The sequence below is a fragment of the Lygodium microphyllum genome, chromosome 5 (assembly GCF_053477565.2).
Source record: "Lygodium microphyllum isolate KBCC chromosome 5, Lygodium_microphyllum_v1.1.10, whole genome shotgun sequence".
Taxonomy (NCBI): Eukaryota; Viridiplantae; Streptophyta; class Polypodiopsida; order Schizaeales; family Lygodiaceae; genus Lygodium; species Lygodium microphyllum.
Genome location: NC_141139.1, coordinates 170,526,195 through 170,545,729, shown reverse-complemented (window position 1 = coordinate 170,545,729; position 19,535 = coordinate 170,526,195). Strand labels below are relative to the sequence as shown.

Here is a 19,535-nt window from a genome sequence, read left to right as displayed (position 1 = left end):
GCCTAGGTGGCAGTGGTGTGGGGATTCCTTGACTAGTCTAAGGGAGGTGTCTCCTCCAAATAGGAGGGTTACCTAGCTCGGATTGTGCTGCAGGCTTTGCATTTGCAGAGGTAGTGCTCCTCGCTCTCCACCTCCTCTTGGCAGAGCTTGTAAATCCTCTTAGCTCGGGGAATGTGGGTTGCCCTCTCAATCTCAATCTCAAGCTAGTGAAAGGATACCTTGATTTGGCCAATGGTTACTCACCTCTCATGCGGCATGCATCATCTAGGTATCAAGGTCTCTCAATGAAGCCATTTGCTGTAGTCTTCATGAAGTGGTCTCTATAGTACATCTTTGAAGGGGTTGCTTGGGTGAAATCCATATATGTTTTATGTACAACTGGTAAACGCCCTGTCACATGACCAAGTTCCTCTAAGTGTGGGAGAGATGTATGAAGGTGGAGTCATGGTTGTATTGAAAGGAGGGGAGATGGTCCTGTTAGATATGCTCAATGCCTTGCCCTTGTAAGGTGCCGCCAATGATCCATGGTGCTCAAAGTTGTAAGGCCCCCATTATGAGGAGAAGCCATGTGTGAGCCTGGACATTGGTGGGTCCTGACTTGTATGTCAGATGAGGTCTATGTGGTCGGATGTCCAAAAGGTGATTATTGTGGGTCTAGCCTTTGGGTTAGGCAAAGTAGTTAAGCTGGTAGCAACTCAAGGCACACAGCTTCGAGTTGCGGGGTAAGGGAGTTGTCAGGGACCCCTATTTTGGGTCCGAGGGTTGCGAAAGTAGCCCTTGGCTAGGGGTAGGGAATATTCCTTGTAATATTTCCTGGCTAACTAGTGGAGATGTAGATGGAAGGTCAACAGACACACGTGCATATGGAAGGTCAACAGACACAATTGCATATGGAAGGTCATTCATCATGACCCCCTTCCAGGCTATAAAAGGTAGACCCCTTCACAGCTTTCATGATCCATCCTTTCACCCAATCAGAGTTATTCCAACTAGCCTTAAGCTCTTCACCTATCTTTTGTCTAGATCGCTATCTAAGCTTCACATTGGAAGTGCATGGGTGGACAGAGCCATCTTTATATCTGTTGGGTATTTCACTCACGCCTCACTTACGCCTACGCTCATATCGGAGTGTCGGTGATCAGTAGGACACTGGGGCATTTTTTACTCTCGGTAGGAGAGGTTTTTTCCCCCAGACTTATGATATTATTTCGTATGTGCTTATGACACACACTTACGGGCACTTACCGTGTTCAGGTGTGAACACCCCCCTACAACCCTAAGGTTTAAGGGTTGTACCTTGTACTTTCAGTTTACACTCTTTCAGCCTATTGCATTGGGTGTCGTGCTTCACTCTCTACTGTCTACTGTTTTCTGTGCTGAGCTTCGATCTTGACCTCCACTCTCACATTTGGTATCAGAGCAGCATTGGCTCTGTTCAGCAGAGGTTCCGTTTCGTTCAGCTCAGCTAAGCTCTGTTCGGCTCATCTCCCAGCCAGCACCAGTCAGCAGAGGAGATCGTCAGCTAGGTCGTCGTGCACCCGACAGGTCCATCACAACAGTGCCCAGACTCAGCGGCAGCTCCTATCTTTACCCTGCACGCAAGTGCCAGAGCTGCCCGTCCTTTGCAGCCTTTCCCTGTGCCAGCAGTGTTGCCACGCCTGCGCTGCTTATTCTCTGCTGCCCCTGCCCTGGTTTGAGCCCGTCACTTTGTTGGGAGTGCCGCCAACGAACGCCCACCCGCTTGGACCTCAGGCGCTTGCCTCTCCTTGTGCCGTTTGCACCGTTTCGTCCCACAGCCGCCCCCTGTGCCCGTTGGTATCATGTCACCCGCCAGGTTTGTCGAGTGCCGTTTGCGCCGTTTCGTCCCACAGCCGCTCCTTGTGCCCGTCACCCGCGAGGTTATTCGAGCGCCGCTTGACCACTCCCGTTTGACATCTGCCGCCTGACACACGTGTCAACTCGCCTGCGACGACCAGCTGTTTGCCCTCACGTCAGCAACGTTGACCACTCCCGCCTGTCGTCAATACAATTCATCATTTCCAAGGTAAATTGTTAAAAAATTTTTACCTTTTTTTTTCCTACAAGAATTAATTTCTGGAAGAGAGGGTTCCCACAGCCCACGTACAGCATTTAGAAACGTGTCTGGGACACATTAAATGCAATTTCTAGACACAGTCATCAAAATTTTTTGGGGCTTTTATGTTTTCTGAGGACATTGGCATATGTACTGCAATCATAGTCATTGATAGACTGTTTTGAACAAATTTGGGGCAAGCAATTTTGGGGATTTTGCTGGTACAGTGTTACTGCACACTGATTGCACGTTGGACTGCGTGCATAACAAACAGTTTTGACAGAGTGCACCTCTGTACACTAATTGCAGAAAGTTATTTCCTGCAATTTCTGGAAATTTTCAGATTTCCAGTGAATTCTGCTTCGACATTGCTCTCTTGCATTTTTGGTAATTGAAAAATCATGGCAAATCAGGGAGGAGATGTTTTCACCTATGTATCCAAGGAGGACAGATTGGATGGAAATAACTATTCACTTTGGTCCTTCATGATGACGAATGTACTTGTGGCAAAAAATCTTTGGGATTATGTCAGTGGAGAAGAAGCTCGGCTTGGAGTTGTGGCTCCAGCTACTTCTCCTCCAGGAGGACGTGCACCATGGGCACCTCAGCCAGCTCCACTTCAGCCACTTTCCCAAAGAACAACAGGTGCCTTGCATATGCACATATTCCAAAGGTACTCAGGAAAAAGTTGGATAACAAGGCTGTTAAATGCATTTTTATGGGATATAGCAGTGAGAGCAAAGGCTACAGACTCTATGATCCTATTTCTAAAAAGGTGTTTGTCAATAGGGATGTACTATTTGGGGAAAAATCAGAATTGTCCCTAGCTGGTTTAGATACATATCAGGCTGCCCGTGATGTATATGAAGGGCTGCTGCCCATTACATTTGGTGATTCAGCTGGAGTTTTAGCAAGTGAACTCAATGTTCAGCCAGCTACTCCTTTTGAAAATGCAGAAAATTAGCCATTGGTTGATCTGAATATTCAGCAAAGTGCTGAAACTGAAATTCAGCAAGAGCTTATGCACAGTCAGGAGGCAAGACAAATGCCTAGATGGTATTTACCGACTATGAAAGATAGTCATTTGGATGCACCCATGGCTGATCGTACTAGAAGGCAAGCTCATATGCTTGATACTGCACATACCATGGAGTTCGTTATGGCAGCAAGCACCTCGATGATGAGGAGCTTGAATGTTTTGAAGATGCACAACAAAGTATGCATTGGATGACAGCAATGAAATCTGAATTGGATTCTGTCACTAAGAATCAAACATGGGATTTAGTGTCTTTGCCATTTGGGAAGAAAGCCATTGGAACAAAATGGGTCTACAAGCTGAAACAGAATGTAGATGGATCCATTGACAAATACAAGGCAAGGCTTATAGCTAAAGGCTATACACAAAAAAAAGGCATTGACTATGAGGAGATATTTGCTCCTACCTCCCGTATGATGACCATCAGGTCTATGGTTGCTTTGGCTTCTCATTATGGATGGACTGTGCATCAGTTGGATATTAAAACTGCATTTTTACATGGGGAACTTCATGAGGAAGTATATGTACGACAGCCCATTGGTTTTGCAGTTGAGGACTTGGAACACTTGGTATGCAAGCTGAAAAAAGCTTTGCATGGTTTAAAACAAGCTCCTAGAGCTTGGTATGCAAAGATAGACGCTTTCTTGCTTAGCCAAGGGTTCATAAACAACTCATATGAGTCTACCCTTTATGTATATAAAGAGGGGGGATCCATGCTGATCATTTGTCTTTATGTTGATGATCTCTTGCTTACAGGGACACATGCTGATCAGATTTCAGCATTTAAACATAATTTGCAACAAACTTTTGACATGTCAGACTTGGGGTCTTTGCATTATTACTTGGGCATTCAGTTCATACATGATGCTAGAGGTATTGGGTTATCACAGTCAAGATACATTGGTAAACTTCTTGAGAAGTTTGGCTTACAGAATTGCAAGCCAATTTGTACACCAATGGAACCGGGACTTAAACTGTCATTACATGATGACAGTGATTTGTTTGATATACACACATATGCTCCAACAGTTGGATGTCTTATTTACTTATGCAACACTAGGCCAGACATACAGTTTGCAGTTTCAGCCCTGAGCAGATACATGCATCAGCCACGCATGTCACATTGGCAAGTTGTTAAGCGTGTCTTCCGTTACTTGCAGGGTACTAGATCTCTTGGATTGCTTTATGCCAAGGGGGGACCACTACAGTTACATGCTTACAATGATTCTGATTGGGTTGGTGATTATGATTCACGTCACTGCTCTAGTGGCAATTGTTTCTTTCTTGGCTCATCTTGCATATCTTGGCTTAGCAAGAAACAGTCCATTGTTGCCACGTCGTCATGTGAAGCTGAATACAAGGCAGCTTTCACTACCACAGTTGAATGCGTATGGATTAGACGGTTGCTTGTTGATCTGGATGTATTTGTTACGGAGCCTACTCCTTTGTTCACTGACAGTCAGAGTGCCATTGGAGTGGCACGGAACCCAGTGTTTCATGCACGCATGAAACACATTGAGATACATTATCACTTTGTCAGAGAGAGGCTACATGCAGGTGATATTAGCCTTGTCTATTGTCCTATCACCAGTAATGTGGCAGACATCTTCACCAAAGCTCTTCCTCGTGAGAAATTTGAAGCATTTCGCCATGCTTTAAATTTGATCTCCTTTGGTGGCGGGTGATCCTTGTACACTTGATCACTCTTCACTCCAAGGGGGTTTGTTGGGTATTTCATGCACGCCTCACTTATGCCTTTTCATATCGGAGTGTCGGTGATCAGTAGGACACTGGGGCACTTTTTACTCTCGGTAGGAGAGGTTTTTTCCCCCAGACTTGTGGTATTATTTCATATGTGCTTATGACACACACTTACGGGCACTTACCGTATTCGGGTGTGAACACCCCTCTACAACCCTAAGGTTTAAGGGTTGTACCTTGTACTTTCAGTTTACACTCTTTCAGTCTATTGCATTGGGTGTTGTGCTTCACTCTCTACTGTATACTGTTTTCTGTGCTGAGCTTCGATCCCGACCTCCACTCTCACAATATTGGCTTGTTTGGAAAATAAATAAATTTATTCTCCTTTTATTTGCCGTGTACTCTCTTTCTCTATCTCTTGCTCAAATTCTATTTGCTGCGCCGTGTAACTTTTACATTGTATCAGAGCCCAAGGGGCTCTAGGAATCAAAGAGTATGCGAGAGGCAAAGGCTTCAATAGCAAGGAGCGATGTCGACTTTTGCAAGCAGTTCTGGCACATCAGAAAGCAGTTCTGGAGGCGGTGCTATTGTACCGACTATCAAACACTGAGGATTTCTCCAAATGCAAATCTTCTACGAGCTTGGAAATGAAGGAACACAGATGCACTATGTGCCTTAGTTACAAGCTGTTGTGATAGTGTTTTGACTTTGATTTAGCATACAACCAAGGCATCAAAAGCATGGTCTATACTGAGAAGTCAGTACGAAATACAAACTCAAACAAGGATTCAAAACTTGGAGAATCAACTAGCTGCGGAGAAGTTTTTTGAAGGAGAGATGGTTGAAGCATTCATCACTCGGATGATTAAGAATTTGCGTGAGTAGATGGCTGGCATTGGGATACAAAAGACTAGCAAGGAGCTAGCTCAGAGGTATCTTCGGATATGTCCATCAAAGCTTGATGGATTGGTAATTGCCCTTAAACTCAAGTGAGACCTCAAGCTTTAACTTTTGAGAAGTTTTGTGTATTATTAATGAAGGAGGAGTTGAGGCTGAAAGCTCGAGAAGGAAGCAACAATGGAGATGCTGCATTCTCCGCCAATGCAAAAGGCAAAGGTGGCTCATTCACAAAAAATGATGGTCACAAAAAGAAGAAGGGTGGTAAGAAGAAATTTCAAGGAGAGTGTTTCTACTGCAAGAAGAAAGGAGATGCATTTGCAGATTGTCATGTCAAGAAGGTAAATGAAAAGAATGGTATTCTTAAAAGTAAGGGGAAGGAGACAGCCAACACGGTTGAAGTAGAGCTGGAGTTATTCATAGCAACTATCGAGGAAGTGTGTTCCTCGGCACAAGAAGAATCTACCATTGATTCATGAGTGTTGGATAGTGGTGCATCCCGTCACATGACCAACAAGAAAGGTCTATATAGTTCTATGTAGCCTCTACAATAATCTATCATTGTGACGGTTGGAAACAATGCAAAATGCCCTGCTATGGGCATATGTATTATTTCCTTTGCTACTGCAAACGGTGAAGTCAAAAGCTTTCAAATGTGTTGCATGTTCCATAAATTAGGAGAAATCTGTTATCAATTGCTATCATAATTATTCTTGGTCATGAAGTGAGATTCAACAAGATAGGTCGAGAAATTCTTGACAATGTTGGCAAATTTGTTGGCAAAGGAGAAAGGAGGAACAACTTGTATGAGCTAAGCGTTCTTATAGCCACTATTGGAGTGGATACGAGTAAGCTTTGGCACAAAAGGTTTGCAGTTTTAAAGGAGATGCATAAGCAAGGTATGGTTGCTCACCTACCTGTAGTTACTGAATTGAAGGATTCATGTGAAGCTTGTATGATGGGCAAGCAATAGAGAAAGGCATTTGCACAAGAAAGCAAGAGTAGAGCAAATGCTCCTCTAGAGTTGGTACATGCCGACTTGTGCGGTCAGATGCCTACACAAGCCTTGGGAGGATCTTCTTATTTCATGTTGATCGTCGATGACTAAGTAGGAAGGTGTGGGTGTACTTGCTTAGTGATAACACTCAAGCTTTTGGTAAGTTTTAAAAATAGCTAAAACTCGTTGAGAATGAAACAGGGAAAAGTGTGAAATTTAGAATAAATGGTGGTGGTGAGTTTAACTTAAAGGAGTTTGAAGACTTTTGCAAGAGCAAAGGGATCAAACATTAATTGACGACGCCTCATATACCTCAATAGATCGGTGTTGTGGAACGCAATAATCGCACCATTGTGGAGATGGCAAGGTGCATGCTAAAAGGCAAAGGATTACTAAACCATTTTTGGGCCGAAGCTGTAAATATTGTAGTCTAGATTCTCAATCTGAGCTACACAAAGGCTTTCAAGGGAAAAACACCTCATGAGGCTTACACTGGTAAGAAACCATCTGTCTTATGTTTTAGAATTTTTGGATGTGAACGTTATGTACATGTTCCTGATGAGAAAAGAAAAAGTTAAAACCAAAAAGCAGAAAATATATCTTCTTGGGTTATAGTAATGAGTAAAAGGCTTACAAATTGTATGACCAAGAGGCAAAGAAGATCATAGCAAGCTGTGATGCGGTGTTCGAGGAGTAGTTGCATACAATGGAGGAGAAGAACTTTTACTTTATCATTAAGCGAGGAAGTAGTTCACTATGAACCTATCCCAAGAGCTAAGGCGGAGGAAGAATCATCTTCAGATGATGAAGAGAAAGTTTACTAACTTGACATCATACCACCGAAAAAGCTACTGTTGCGATGGGTGAAGCAGCTTTATGACCAAAATAATCCTATGCCCATGTCTGTTGCAGAGAAGGCAGATAGAAGGGCTTTTGTTCACATAGTCAATATAGCCTTGATGGTTGAGATTATGAAAGAAGTAAAGGAGCCAGCTGACTTGAAAGAAGCACTTGCAGATCCAACATGGAAGGCAGCTATGCAAAGTGAGTATGACATCATAATGAAATATGACACTTGGGAGCTAGTGGATCGGTCACCAAAAAGAGAAAGATTATTGGCACCAAGTGGGTTTGGAAGGTCAAGTACAAGGCTGATGAAACCTTAAAAAAGTACAAAGTGAGATTGGTTGCACAGGGATTTTCATAGGTTGAAAGGTTTGATTTTCAAGATTCATTTGCTCCAACTACCAAAATGACTACTATTTGCACAGTACTTGCAGTGGCGGCCCACAATAAGTGGCTAGTTTACTAGATGGATGTTAAATCAACGTTCTTGAATGGTGACCTCAAGGAGGAGGTGTACATGGTTTAGCCACCAAGGTTTGAGGTCTCCCATTCTGAGAACAAAGCGTGTAAGTTGAAGAAGGCATTGTATGGGCTGAAACAAGCCCCTAGAGCATGGTACCAACAGATAGATAAGTTCTTTTTAAGCTTAAACTTCAAAAGATGTGCCTTAAATGCTAACTTGTATGCCTACAGGGATGGTGAAAAGTCTGTAGTTATTGTCTTATATGTGGACGACCTTCTTATTACAGGTGACTATGAAGATATGATTAACCAAACTCGAAAGGCTTTGAGCTTCGAGTTTGAAATGATAGACTTGGGCTTGTTGCACTATTGTTTGGGGATTAAAGCCTTGCAAGAGCCAGGAAAGATCTTCTTCATCTCTTAGAAGAAGTATGAATGGGAGATCTTGAAAGCATTTGGTATGATTGAGTGCAAGGAGATAGCTACACCCATGGAGGTCAATGCAAAGTTATCCGTTGAGGATACATCAGTACTAGTAGACATTGGGAGGTACAGGAGGTTGGTCAGTAGCTTGATCTACTTGTGTAACACCAGGCCAAATATTAGTTTTGCTGTTAGAATTTTGAGCAGGTTCTCAAACAAACCCTGTGAAAGTCATTGGAAGGATGGGATGCAAGTGCTCAAATACTTGAACGAAACTCTTGACTATGGTATTACATATAGTTGCGGTACTTTTCTTGTGGGGTATTGCAACTTAGATTGGGCAGGAGACAGTGATTCTAGAAAGTTAGTTTTTGGTTATTGTTTTTCTTTAGATTTAGGAATTTTCTCTTGGATGAGTAAGAAGCAACCAACAATGGCATTGTCTTCTACCGAAGCAAAGTACAAGGCAGCCTGTTTTGCTGCATGTGAAGCGGTATGGTTAAGGAGGATCTTATGGCATATGGGAGTGCAAGATGAAGACCCGACTGATTTAAGGTGTGACAATCAGAGTTGCATGGCCATTGCTAAGAATCTAGTGTTTCATGCACACACAAAATATATAGAGATCCAATATCACTATGTGCGTGATTTGATCGAGAATGGGATAATGGAGCTGTTGGTCTACTGTCCAAAAGAGGAGAATTGAGCAGATATCTTCACCAAAGTACTCTCGAAGGATCTGCTTCAAGTTCATATTCAGAGACTCGGCATTGGGCCAAGGAGTTAGTTCACCCGCGGGTGGACATTGAGGGGAGGGGTGTTAGATATGCTCAATGCCTTACCCTCGTAAGGTGCCACCAATGATTCATGGTGCTCAAAGTTTCAAGGCCTCCATGGGGTTATGAGGAGAAGACATGTGTGAGTGTGGACATTGGTGGTCCTAACTTGTATGTTAGATGAGGTCTATGTGGCCGGATGTCCAAAAGGTGGCGCCTAATTTGGGTCCGAGGGCCGAGGAGTAGCCCTTGGCTAGGGATAGGGAATATTCCTTGGCCAACTAGTGGAGGTGCACATGGAAGGTCAATAGACACATGTACATATGGAAGGTTGATAGACACATGTGCACATGAAAGGTCAACCGACACAGGTGCATATGAAAGGTCATCCATCATGACCCTCTTCATAGGTATAAAAGGTACATGTGCACATGGAAGGTCAACAGACATAGGTGCATATGGAAGGTCATCTATCACGACCCCCTTCATAGGCTATAAAAGGCAGATCCCTATACAGTTTTCATGATCCATCCTTTCACCCATTCAGAGTTATTTTTGCTAGCCTTAAGCTCTTCACCTATCTTTTGTTTAGATCGCATTCTAAGCTTCACATTGGAAGTGCACGGGTGGACAGAGCCATCTTTGTACGAGCTTGTTTGGAGTTAAAGAAATTTTTTGTTCTCCTCTTATATGATGTGTACTCACTTTCTCTATCTCTTGCTCTAATTCTATTTGTTGCGCTATGTAATTTTTATAGGTCCATGCCGATCCCATATCTTGTAAGCCTCTGCTTGACTTGTGCATACCATGAAATCTCTTGTTCAAACTGAGCTAGCTGCCTAGAAGCCTCAAGGGCTCTCCTAGGTAGCATATTTGGGTGTATGTGTATGAAGCTCATAGTCCGAAAAAGGGCCTCCATCATTATGGGGGGTGTAGCAAACTCAACTCTGATAATCTCATGTGTATTGATGGTTTACTGCAGATCATCTGTGAAAGCATGATGATTTGTGGTCTCTCGATTTGTGTCCATAGGTATGTAGCCAAGCCAAGGGTCCAAATAGGTGTACCATACATCATGGCTGGTGTGACCAGCATGTCAAAATGCCAACCTCTGTATGCGAGGCTCTTGGAAGTGTGCTTGGCGGCACTGTTTCTCCATCATGGCCAATGCTACATATCCTCGTATGAGTCGGTCTTTGGCTGCCTATGCAGAAAATTCATCTCCTCCTCAATGGGGCTGATGTGTGGAAGATCATGATCTTGGTTTTCTCAAGATTAACCATCAATCCACACCGTGTACAAAAGCCATGAAGGGCATGGAGTTGTTGTTGTAGACCCTCTTGTGATTTGGAGACTAGAACAATATTGTTAGCATAAAGCATAATAGAGACCAATATACTTGCTAACTCTACTCGGTCACCTCCTCCTCATGTGATATGATCTTCAATCTCGTTGATGTAGAGATTGAAGACTGTAGGTGACAAAGGATATCCCTGCTTCACTCCAATGGTGCTAGAGATCATGTTTGAAAAGTCCTCGTGGGCATCTCACTCGACCCACCACTCTCTCATATAGTGCATAGATACCCCAAATCACGTCCGATGGAATCTCCAATGTCTGTAGCCTCTATAGTACTCTATCTTGTGGAATCGTATCAAAGGCTTTACGAAATCCACAAAGTAGCAATAGAGTCTCTTCTTCCTCATTCTCACTTGCTCAATCATACTCCTCAAGGTGAAGATGTGGTCAAGTGTAGAAAATCCTTGTTTGAAGCCAGGCTGTCTCACTGCTCTCAATCTTCCTCTTTGTGCATATGCACTGAGCTTTGCCCCCATTATTGCTTCGTATATCTTTGCCAATGTGTGGCCCACCATGATGGTTGTAGTTACTTGGATCTAGGGGGTCTCTAGACTTGTGGATGGGCATGGTGGTATGCATGGTCCACTCATGTGGGAAGCCTTTTGCTAGGGACCCATTGAACATAAAAGTAAGGAGAGGAACCAAAATGTCAATTGCATAAATGAAGTGCTCACCCTGTATACATGTGCAAACCCGTCGATCATCCATGTTGTAGGTGCTTATCATGCTCGTCACCGTATCATGTGTTAAGAAGGTGGATGTGGTGGGGTGAGGCATTGGTGGGTGTAGAATCGGTGACTGGTGTGGTACACCTTTGCTCATGAACAAATGGTACAAATCCCACTAGTAATGCCTCCTTGTATGCCCGTTGCTTATGATGAGTTAAGATCCGCATTTGTTTGCGGGCCTCTCTTTGTAATAGACCCTAGTCCTCTCTAGATCCGGAGATGTCTGTATAGCTCTTTGCACTCGTCATCATACCACTTATTTTGAGGCATGGTCCTAGGTCGGGTGGGTTTGCTAGTTTGTGTGGAGTGTGGGAAGCTTTGGAGAACACCCGAGTGGGGGATGGAGGTGAGTGTCCCTAGGGGGGCACTATGCTCAAACTATGTGAGTCCATTGTATATGTGATGGCTGTATATGTCAGCTGGCTTATGCCTAAAATAGAAAGTGGTGGATTGGGTGTGGGCAGTGGTTAGCATTTGTGGGTGTGGGGAGGAGGATATGGTGAGGGACAAGTAGGTATGATATGCTTTGGTTGGGTAGGGAAGAATGGTGAAGGATCTGACTAGTTCCATTCTTGATGGAACCTAGTACATAGTCTACCGTGTTGCAGCCCGTGGGCTGGAAGCAAGTCTGCTCCGGATTGAGGCTACTTATTCATCTCGTTGTAAATAACAAGATGGTGTCGAGAACCTAGCTCTAGTAGGTACTGGTTGTAGCGAGTATTGTCTCCTCCTCCAGTATTAGTGGATATCTTGTATGTGCTTGCCTCCTCTACATCCATCACTTATAGCCTCCTTGAATCCTCAAAATCATGTAGGTCACACTATCTGCTTTGTGTCCTTGCTTTAAAATCTCAGATTAGAAGAATCTCCACTAGAGTAGAGTAGTGTGTAATCTCACTAGATAGGTTTGTAAAAGGGGACTCTCTTCCTCCATCTCCCTCCTCCTCCTGCTATTGCGGCTCCCTAGTAGCATACCTTGCCCTTGTGGGGGAAAGTAGGAGAGGGCAATATATAGCATCTGGCTGTGAAAGATCTCCACTTTGATCCACATGTATCGTGCATCTAGTTCTCGTGCCATGATGTGGATTCTATCCTTTAGCTCATATCTGATTAACATCACCACTCCTCTTGATCCTTGGGTGCTGCCTTGATGTCTTGTACAGCACCTGTATGTCAACTTCCATATATATCCCTATACTCTGGGTAGTCCCCTCTCAGGACTTTGGAGTGTGTCTGTGATCAAAATCAGCTCATGATTCTCCATCACCTCCTCAATCCTTCTTGGGTGTATCCATAATGATCCATTATAATTCCATAGTGTCATCTATATCTTTGAGGTGTCTGTCTCATAGGTCGCATGTTCCTATTCAACTGCCTTGCTGTCAATGATGACTCAGCCATCTCTATATATTTCTTTCGTGTCAAAAATAACAGGTATGCTCTCATATCATGTCAAAATAAGCGACTGTATCGAGAGACAATAGGGTTTGTGGGAAGTAATGCAGTGTGCACGGCAAACATTGAGAGAGAAGAGAAACTCAAAAACACAAGAAGAACATGGTGATGATGCACTGAATCATGCTATGTGAAGAAAAGCTGGTACAGCGGAGCTGAAGCTCAGAAGATACTTGCATTGTCCTGTCTAAATCAAGCACAACACCTGTGGGAATCCGTAGAGTGAAGGGAGCGAAACGCAGTTCTTCGGGCAGTGGGCTATCGAACTAATCACTTGAAGGTGAAGGATAGCTATCAAGGGAGTGAATCACAATCCTTTGATGCCGTCGAAGATGTGGAAAATGATCACCAGCTGTTGAGGGAGCGATGAACCACAGTCCTTTGATGCCGGGGAGTGGCATGGGCAGCAAAATGCAAATCCCAGAGTGTTGGAGCTGTCAAACGCAAGGAGAGTAGCTTAGATGTTGATGCCAGGTGGATAATGATGACGCTAGATGATGGAAGATGAGCCGGGCTGCAAAAGCGTAGGTCCTAACAACCTTTGTGAGAGGTGAGTGACGCCAGGTGATGGAGGAGAAGCTAGGCTGCAAAAACGCATGTCCTAGCAGCCCCTGTGATACATGAGTGACACTAGGTGATGGAGGAGGAGCTAGGTTGCAAAAACGCAGGTCCTAGCAGCCCATGTGATAAACGAGTGACACTAGGTGATGGAGGAGGAGCCATGCTACAAAAACGCAGGTCTTGCAGCCCCTATGATGGACGAGTGATGAAATCATGGATGCTCGATGATAAAGACGGTCGAGAGAGGCTAGGATGCTAACACCAAGCAAGGAGAAGGCCTCCAACGTGAAAGACGTAGGTGAAGGTGGAGCTTGATGGGGAAAGGTGTTGATGCCAAGCAAACGACGGGGATGCCAGGTGGAAGATGCTCCAAACGCAAGGCGTGATGCTAGAATAGGGCATCTAAAGTAGAAGAGAAAGGGTGAAGGTAGCCACGAGCCATGAACTGCAATGTCCTTCTGAAGGGGTGTGAGGGTAGTGGAAGGGATTGGTGAGAGAAGTGAAGGGTGTTTGATGACGAAGGAAGAGGAGTGAAGAATGATTGAAGAGTGGTGGGGTCATAGTCACAAGTAACGGGCAGGACGGACTTGTGGGACGTCAGGACGCCGTCCTCGGGACATGTCCGTGTGACGGGATGCGAAATGTGACGGATGGTGCTGTTTGTGACGGGGAAAAGTGACGGCTGTGTGAACGAATAAAAAAACGAGCCGCTTGATTTGTGAATTATCATTTATTAAAAACGTGGCTACTTTATTTTATTTAAAATGTCACCGACTGATTAATTATGGGTTGTGAATGGTGATGCATCGCTAATAAAAAAACAAGCCGACTTATTTATTCTGCATTCGTCGTTATCAGCTCGCTTGCACTTCGAGTCTTCTCGTCATTTGGCAAAGACTCCATAGCAATTCCCAACATGTCAACTTTTAGACAAAGCCTCTCTCTCTCTCTCGCTCTCGTTTCTGTGTGTGCGCAGTGCCACAGTGCATACTCTATTTTCTGCAACTATCTTTGATCTCAAGTTTTAGTACTCTCTCTCTCTCTCCATCCAATCTTCCTCACTATCTCATTGCATCCACATCCCAAGCATGGGCTAATCACTCTTGTTGAGGTGGTCATCATGGCGGAAGAGGTAGGAGGTCTGATGCATGGTCTTGGTGGGATGAGGTGCATGCTTAGTGTCCTGGAAGTGGTGGAGGATCTTGTGCATGGACGTGCAAATTGTGCTTGTATCGTCGCACAAGTGGGACAAGCAAAGTTTAAGCTCACTTCTTGCGCATTGAAGGATATGAAGTGCACTATTGCCTCAACATGACTCTTGAGAAGAGAAGAGAGCTCACAGAGAAGGATGTAGGGCTATGGGCCTTTTCTTTAGCGAGAAGAGCACCACGTGCATTGGCTATTGACCCTGTTGCATTTGTGACGACATTGACCTCTTAGGTATCTCATGTACCATCTAGTACTAATGCTAGTCACACATCAGTTGTTCGAGATGCATTTGAAATAGGTGTTGGGGGTAAAGGCGCCTCTGCCTAGCCGCCCGTGTATTACTACATTGATAGTACCCCCAACTACACATTGCAGGTGGCGGGCGCCCGTCACCGTCACTTTATTCTTTATTCTTTTAGTAACAGTTTGAATAAAGGAAGGCCCAGTCACACATTGTGACCGTTGGAGTTCCCATTTGTGTCTCTCTCTCTTCTTGCTCTTGCTCTCCGCCATAGCTCACTTCCAAGCAAGCTTCGATCCTTTTCACCTCTTAACTGGTATCAGAGCTTTGGATTAGAGCTTGATCATGAAGCTTGGCCCGGCATTACTTCAGCCCGGATTGAAGACCTAGAGCCTGGAGCTTCAATGCCAGCCATGGCTTCTTCCCCCCGAGGTAAGATTTCATCTCCCGCCTCTTCTCGACCCTCATAGGCTTTTTGCAGGTGTTCCTTGGTTTTATTGGACACCTTGTATGCCCCCATTTGCTCCCTTATCCTCAGTATAACCAGTAGGCCCCACAGTCAACTCATGTTTTTTTTGCGCATGTTTCAAAATCTGGCTCAAAAATCCTATTTTTTCTCATATCTTGGGCATCCGGAATTTGATTTAGGCAAGGTAAGAGTCTAACTTGGGGTTTTGGCATGCTCCGGACGCGATGGCGATGTCAGATCTGCCAAATTTTAATCAGAGGGATGTCAAAGGTAAAAGTTGCTATAAGTTATGTTGTACAAGTACTTGGTGGTATCTGGTATCAATTGTTAGCCTAGGTCATTCATTTGGCCATAAGTGTTAGTTTTGGTGACACGAGAGATGTGGCGTTTAATGGTACCTAACGCCGATCTAATGGTCAAAGATGGCACAGAGAGACTGGGGAGTGGAAGATGCCTAGCCAATTTAATTATTGGCCAGTCAGATTATTTTTCAGGGTGTTGAAATAATTATTAGACTAATTTTCAGTAATTAAAGACTGAAAATTAATATTTAATGATGGATAATGTTGAAAAAACAATTTGGGAAGGCTGTAACTTGGCAAACTTGCCCATACAAGCTGATAAAAGGCTGAAGAAGAGGAAAAACGAGATCATTCTTGTTGTTGCAAATGTGGGAGAGCTGTGAGTAGCCATGGCCAGCCTATTCTCAGCCATTGCAGCCAGTCACAAGTGAGTTTTGAGGAGGCAATTGCAGATTTGGACCCTCCACAGTTGAGCGATTGCATCCAGGTATAAGGTGACAACTAATTTGGATGTCTCTGTTGTAGGTGATAGCATTTAATGCTGTTGTTGTAGGCCATCAATTGCATTTGACTGATTTTCAGTCATTCTTCGCGACAAAACTCTGAATTTTCTCTCTCTATAGCTTTCTCTCTCATCTTCTAGCCATTTCACAGCCTTGCTCCGAAGATCTTAGCATTTGGACTCTTGAAGGATAAGAAATTGCAAATTTCTCTGCTGTAAATTCTAATTTACAACAAAAATTAGGGTTTAGCAGTAGCCTTGGGAAGCATGCCAGAAATCGGAAGCTCCAAGACTTGGATTTTTCAGGGCTGAAGGTGAATTTCAGCTAAATTTAGGTGGAGGACTAGCTAGCCATTGAATTTGGGGCATTTCCATTGTCTATGAAGTGGGTGAAGGCCAATTAATTACCCGAATCAAGGGGCAAATCAGATTAAAGGCTTGTTGGTCACTTTGGAGAGCAAGGGGAGTTTGGACTGTGAAGAGGATTGGAAGAATCCCATTGTAAATCAAGTTCTTCTTCACTAAAGTTAAAGAAATACCGAAAGGGGTGCCAATTTTGGGGCCAATCGGGTGTGCATTGTTCAAGATCAATAGGCAAATTTGTATTTTCAGATTTGCATTTATTGTTTGCTGCTGTAATTAAGTTGTAATCAAGGATTTACCACCCATCCATGGAAGGAAGGCTGGTTTCATTTTGAATGTTTTTAATGCCGTCCCGGTCCCTTGTCCCCCGTCCCCTATTTTCGGCCGTCCTCGTCACGTCCCTGTCCTCGTCACAGTCCGTGTCCCTTATTACTTGTGACTATGGGTGGGGTGGTGAAGAATGAATGAAGTGACTTCCTATTTATAGGCATAAGTTGTCTAGGGTGGCACACCACTATGTGGCACTCACTGAAAAAGTGTCCAAAATGTGGACACCAGCCCTTTTTGGGGCTGTTAGTGTGAAACAAAGTGTGATAGAGACATTGGAGCTCTAACATTGTTTCATATTCTTGCATTTGTTGCTTGATGTCGTTACTGCTGTTCAGTCAGCATGTCTAGCCATTTCCCTTGGCATTTCAGGCATATTCAGTCATGTGGCAGTTCAACCATCAGGTTGGCCATTATTGGCTCGTGCAATGACCTGTTGGCCCATTTGGGCAGGTTGCCTGCTGTTCAGTCCAACTTGGGCAGCAGGTCGGCCGGTTTCCCTCATCTGCCCACACATAGAACCACAGTATTTCATGTATTTGAGACTTGTGCACATTTGACATTATCAGTGTGTCAGTTGTATGAAATACAGCAGTTGTACACTTCAGTTAGTAGAGATCAGTTGGCATTTCATACACATTCATTTCTCTCTCCATCTCTGCAAATTGAGAGTAAGTGTTCCCACATTTTGTTTTCTTTCACATAGTATCAAGACCATTTCATAGTGATGATTAATTATTAACACTGCTCTAGAATTGATGTCTTCAAAAGGTAGTTTGAAGGTTTTAGAAGATCGGAGGGCAGCCCTTTATGCTCTGTGATTTCCAGCATGCATTTTGTTTTGGTCCAGTAAAATTGAACTCATGCTAGAGCTGTGTGTTCTCTATCAATTTTGGATGATCAAGTTGTGAAAGCTGTATGCAAAGGGTGCAAAACAACTATGAGAACCCTCTTGTTCTATTGAGCGAACGTGCATATTTAGTTTATGTGAACATATAGGAGTTTTAACTGGATGGAATTCTGAAGTATTAACTAACAGGTGTTCCCTACTTTTTCGTTTTAACTTGTCAATACTCCAGCTATTATTGATGTTGATCATATAGAGTCATTTAAGTCATTTTATTTATATCCATCTGTCAAATCTTGGCTGTCTGTTACATTGTGTGTTCTCACATGATGAGACAAGGTTCTCTTTACTGCGACTTAACCAACATGTGTTTGAGTGATTTATGATTACGTTTCTAATGGATAGTGTCTGCAAGATCAAGTTTCTTTTTCCTTAACATGACTGTTTGGCATGGAAACTTAGTTTTGCATGATATGGTTCGTGGCATTGAAACTTAGTTTTCCAACATTCGATTCCTTTCTTGATGTTATTCTATTTCAGGTTTCCTACTCAAAGCCCTTCCCACTATCAAAGAGGGGTTTTGCTAAAGTGGCTGGACCAGCACAATTGCAACGCCAAGTAACACTTTGTAAATTTTCATTGAGTGCTTGATATGGCTGATTCTTGGTTCCTTGTTTGATTTTACAAATGTGATGCTGCTTATCCTTTTAAGAATATTGACCATTAAATTGACTGTCTTTGTTGCATTGCTCTTCTCTTCTCTACAGTGCAGATGCTATTTGTTGATAGTTTGTTTTGAACTGGGGTTGTCAGGTTGGCATGAAACTTTCTCGTGAAAGTCTTGGTGTAGTTCTGGAACCTTATAAAGTGCACACACGGCTTCCTTTCTTTGATCGGTCAGCATTAATCTCAGTAAAAAGAACTTTGAGTTATCTCTAATTTTTTTTCAGTCTTTAAATGATTATTTCAAAAGAGTGGATATTAAGAAACTTAGCTTCAATATCAATTCTAAACATTTTTCTGGGAATGATAGCACGTTGTTTCCTGCCTGTATTTTCAACTACAATTCTGAGTAACTGAAAGTTTTCTCCATCCTTGCTTTAAAATGATAAAAGTCAATATAAAATATCCATATTTGCACCTGTACCACTTTGAAGACCGTATTGTTTAGGAAATAAGTGACGAGCTCCTCCACACCTGCTGGTGCCCTACAATTGAACACACGGACTCCAGCAACACCACTCAGCCTCCCCCTGCCACAGCCCCTGGCATGCACCTCCCCTTCTGCATCCACTGCTGCCAGTCCTCATCATGCCCCTTCTGTCCACTTCTACCACAGCTTGTCTTTGTGCCCTTCTACCACCCGGTCACTATGTCCTCCCTGCCATCTCTATCGCCGCCTGTAACTGCGTGAATTACGCCACATGTAGCTCTTGCTGTTCTGCCTGCCTGCTCCACCACTGCTCTCCTGTGCCTGTCTGCCATCTCCATCTGCCCATCCTATCTTTGCCCTCAGCCCCACCTGACAGCTGCCTAGAAGCACCTGTGGGTGCAGTTTCTCTCTTCCTCTCCCCTCGCCACCATCCTCCCAGCCTTACTCATGCTGCGCTGTAGCAACCTTTCCCTCAACTTTTGGTTGCAACTAGTAGTTTGAGGCCCCAAGAGTAGCATATGCAATTGTTGTGAGCAGATCATGTGGTGAATGCAACTCCTCAAAACTTGAATACATACAACCTTAACAAATATAAGAGAAATTATGTAAGTTAATAGATTAAAAAAGAATAGAGAGAATACCTAGTAGGGTCCAACCTTTGTCATGATGAAAAACATGGTTTGCCACCCTCCATTATGGGAAACTGAGTTACATAGGTACATAAATATCCATACCTCATGCCTACATACAAAGATGATACAAATATTGATAAAATAAAAAAAGTGTTTAGTTTATGAGGTCTCCTGA

General features: G+C 43.6%; 1 protein-coding gene across 4 annotated transcripts in view; it reads left to right on the top strand.

The window, feature by feature from the left end:
• The window catches only part of LOC148036686 (Mitochondrial inner membrane translocase complex, subunit Tim44-related protein), a 126,246-nt gene that overhangs the window by 29,068 nt on the left and 77,643 nt on the right, over positions 1 to 19,535 (top strand). For all 4 annotated transcript variants that reach the window (XM_087678735.1, XM_087678737.1, XM_087678736.1 and 1 more), the window contains exons 3-4: positions 18,116 to 18,193; positions 18,389 to 18,471. In XM_087678735.1, coding sequence (XP_087534861.1) covers positions 18,116 to 18,193; positions 18,389 to 18,471 — 161 coding nt within the window. The remainder of the gene's footprint in view (positions 1 to 18,115; positions 18,194 to 18,388; positions 18,472 to 19,535) is intronic.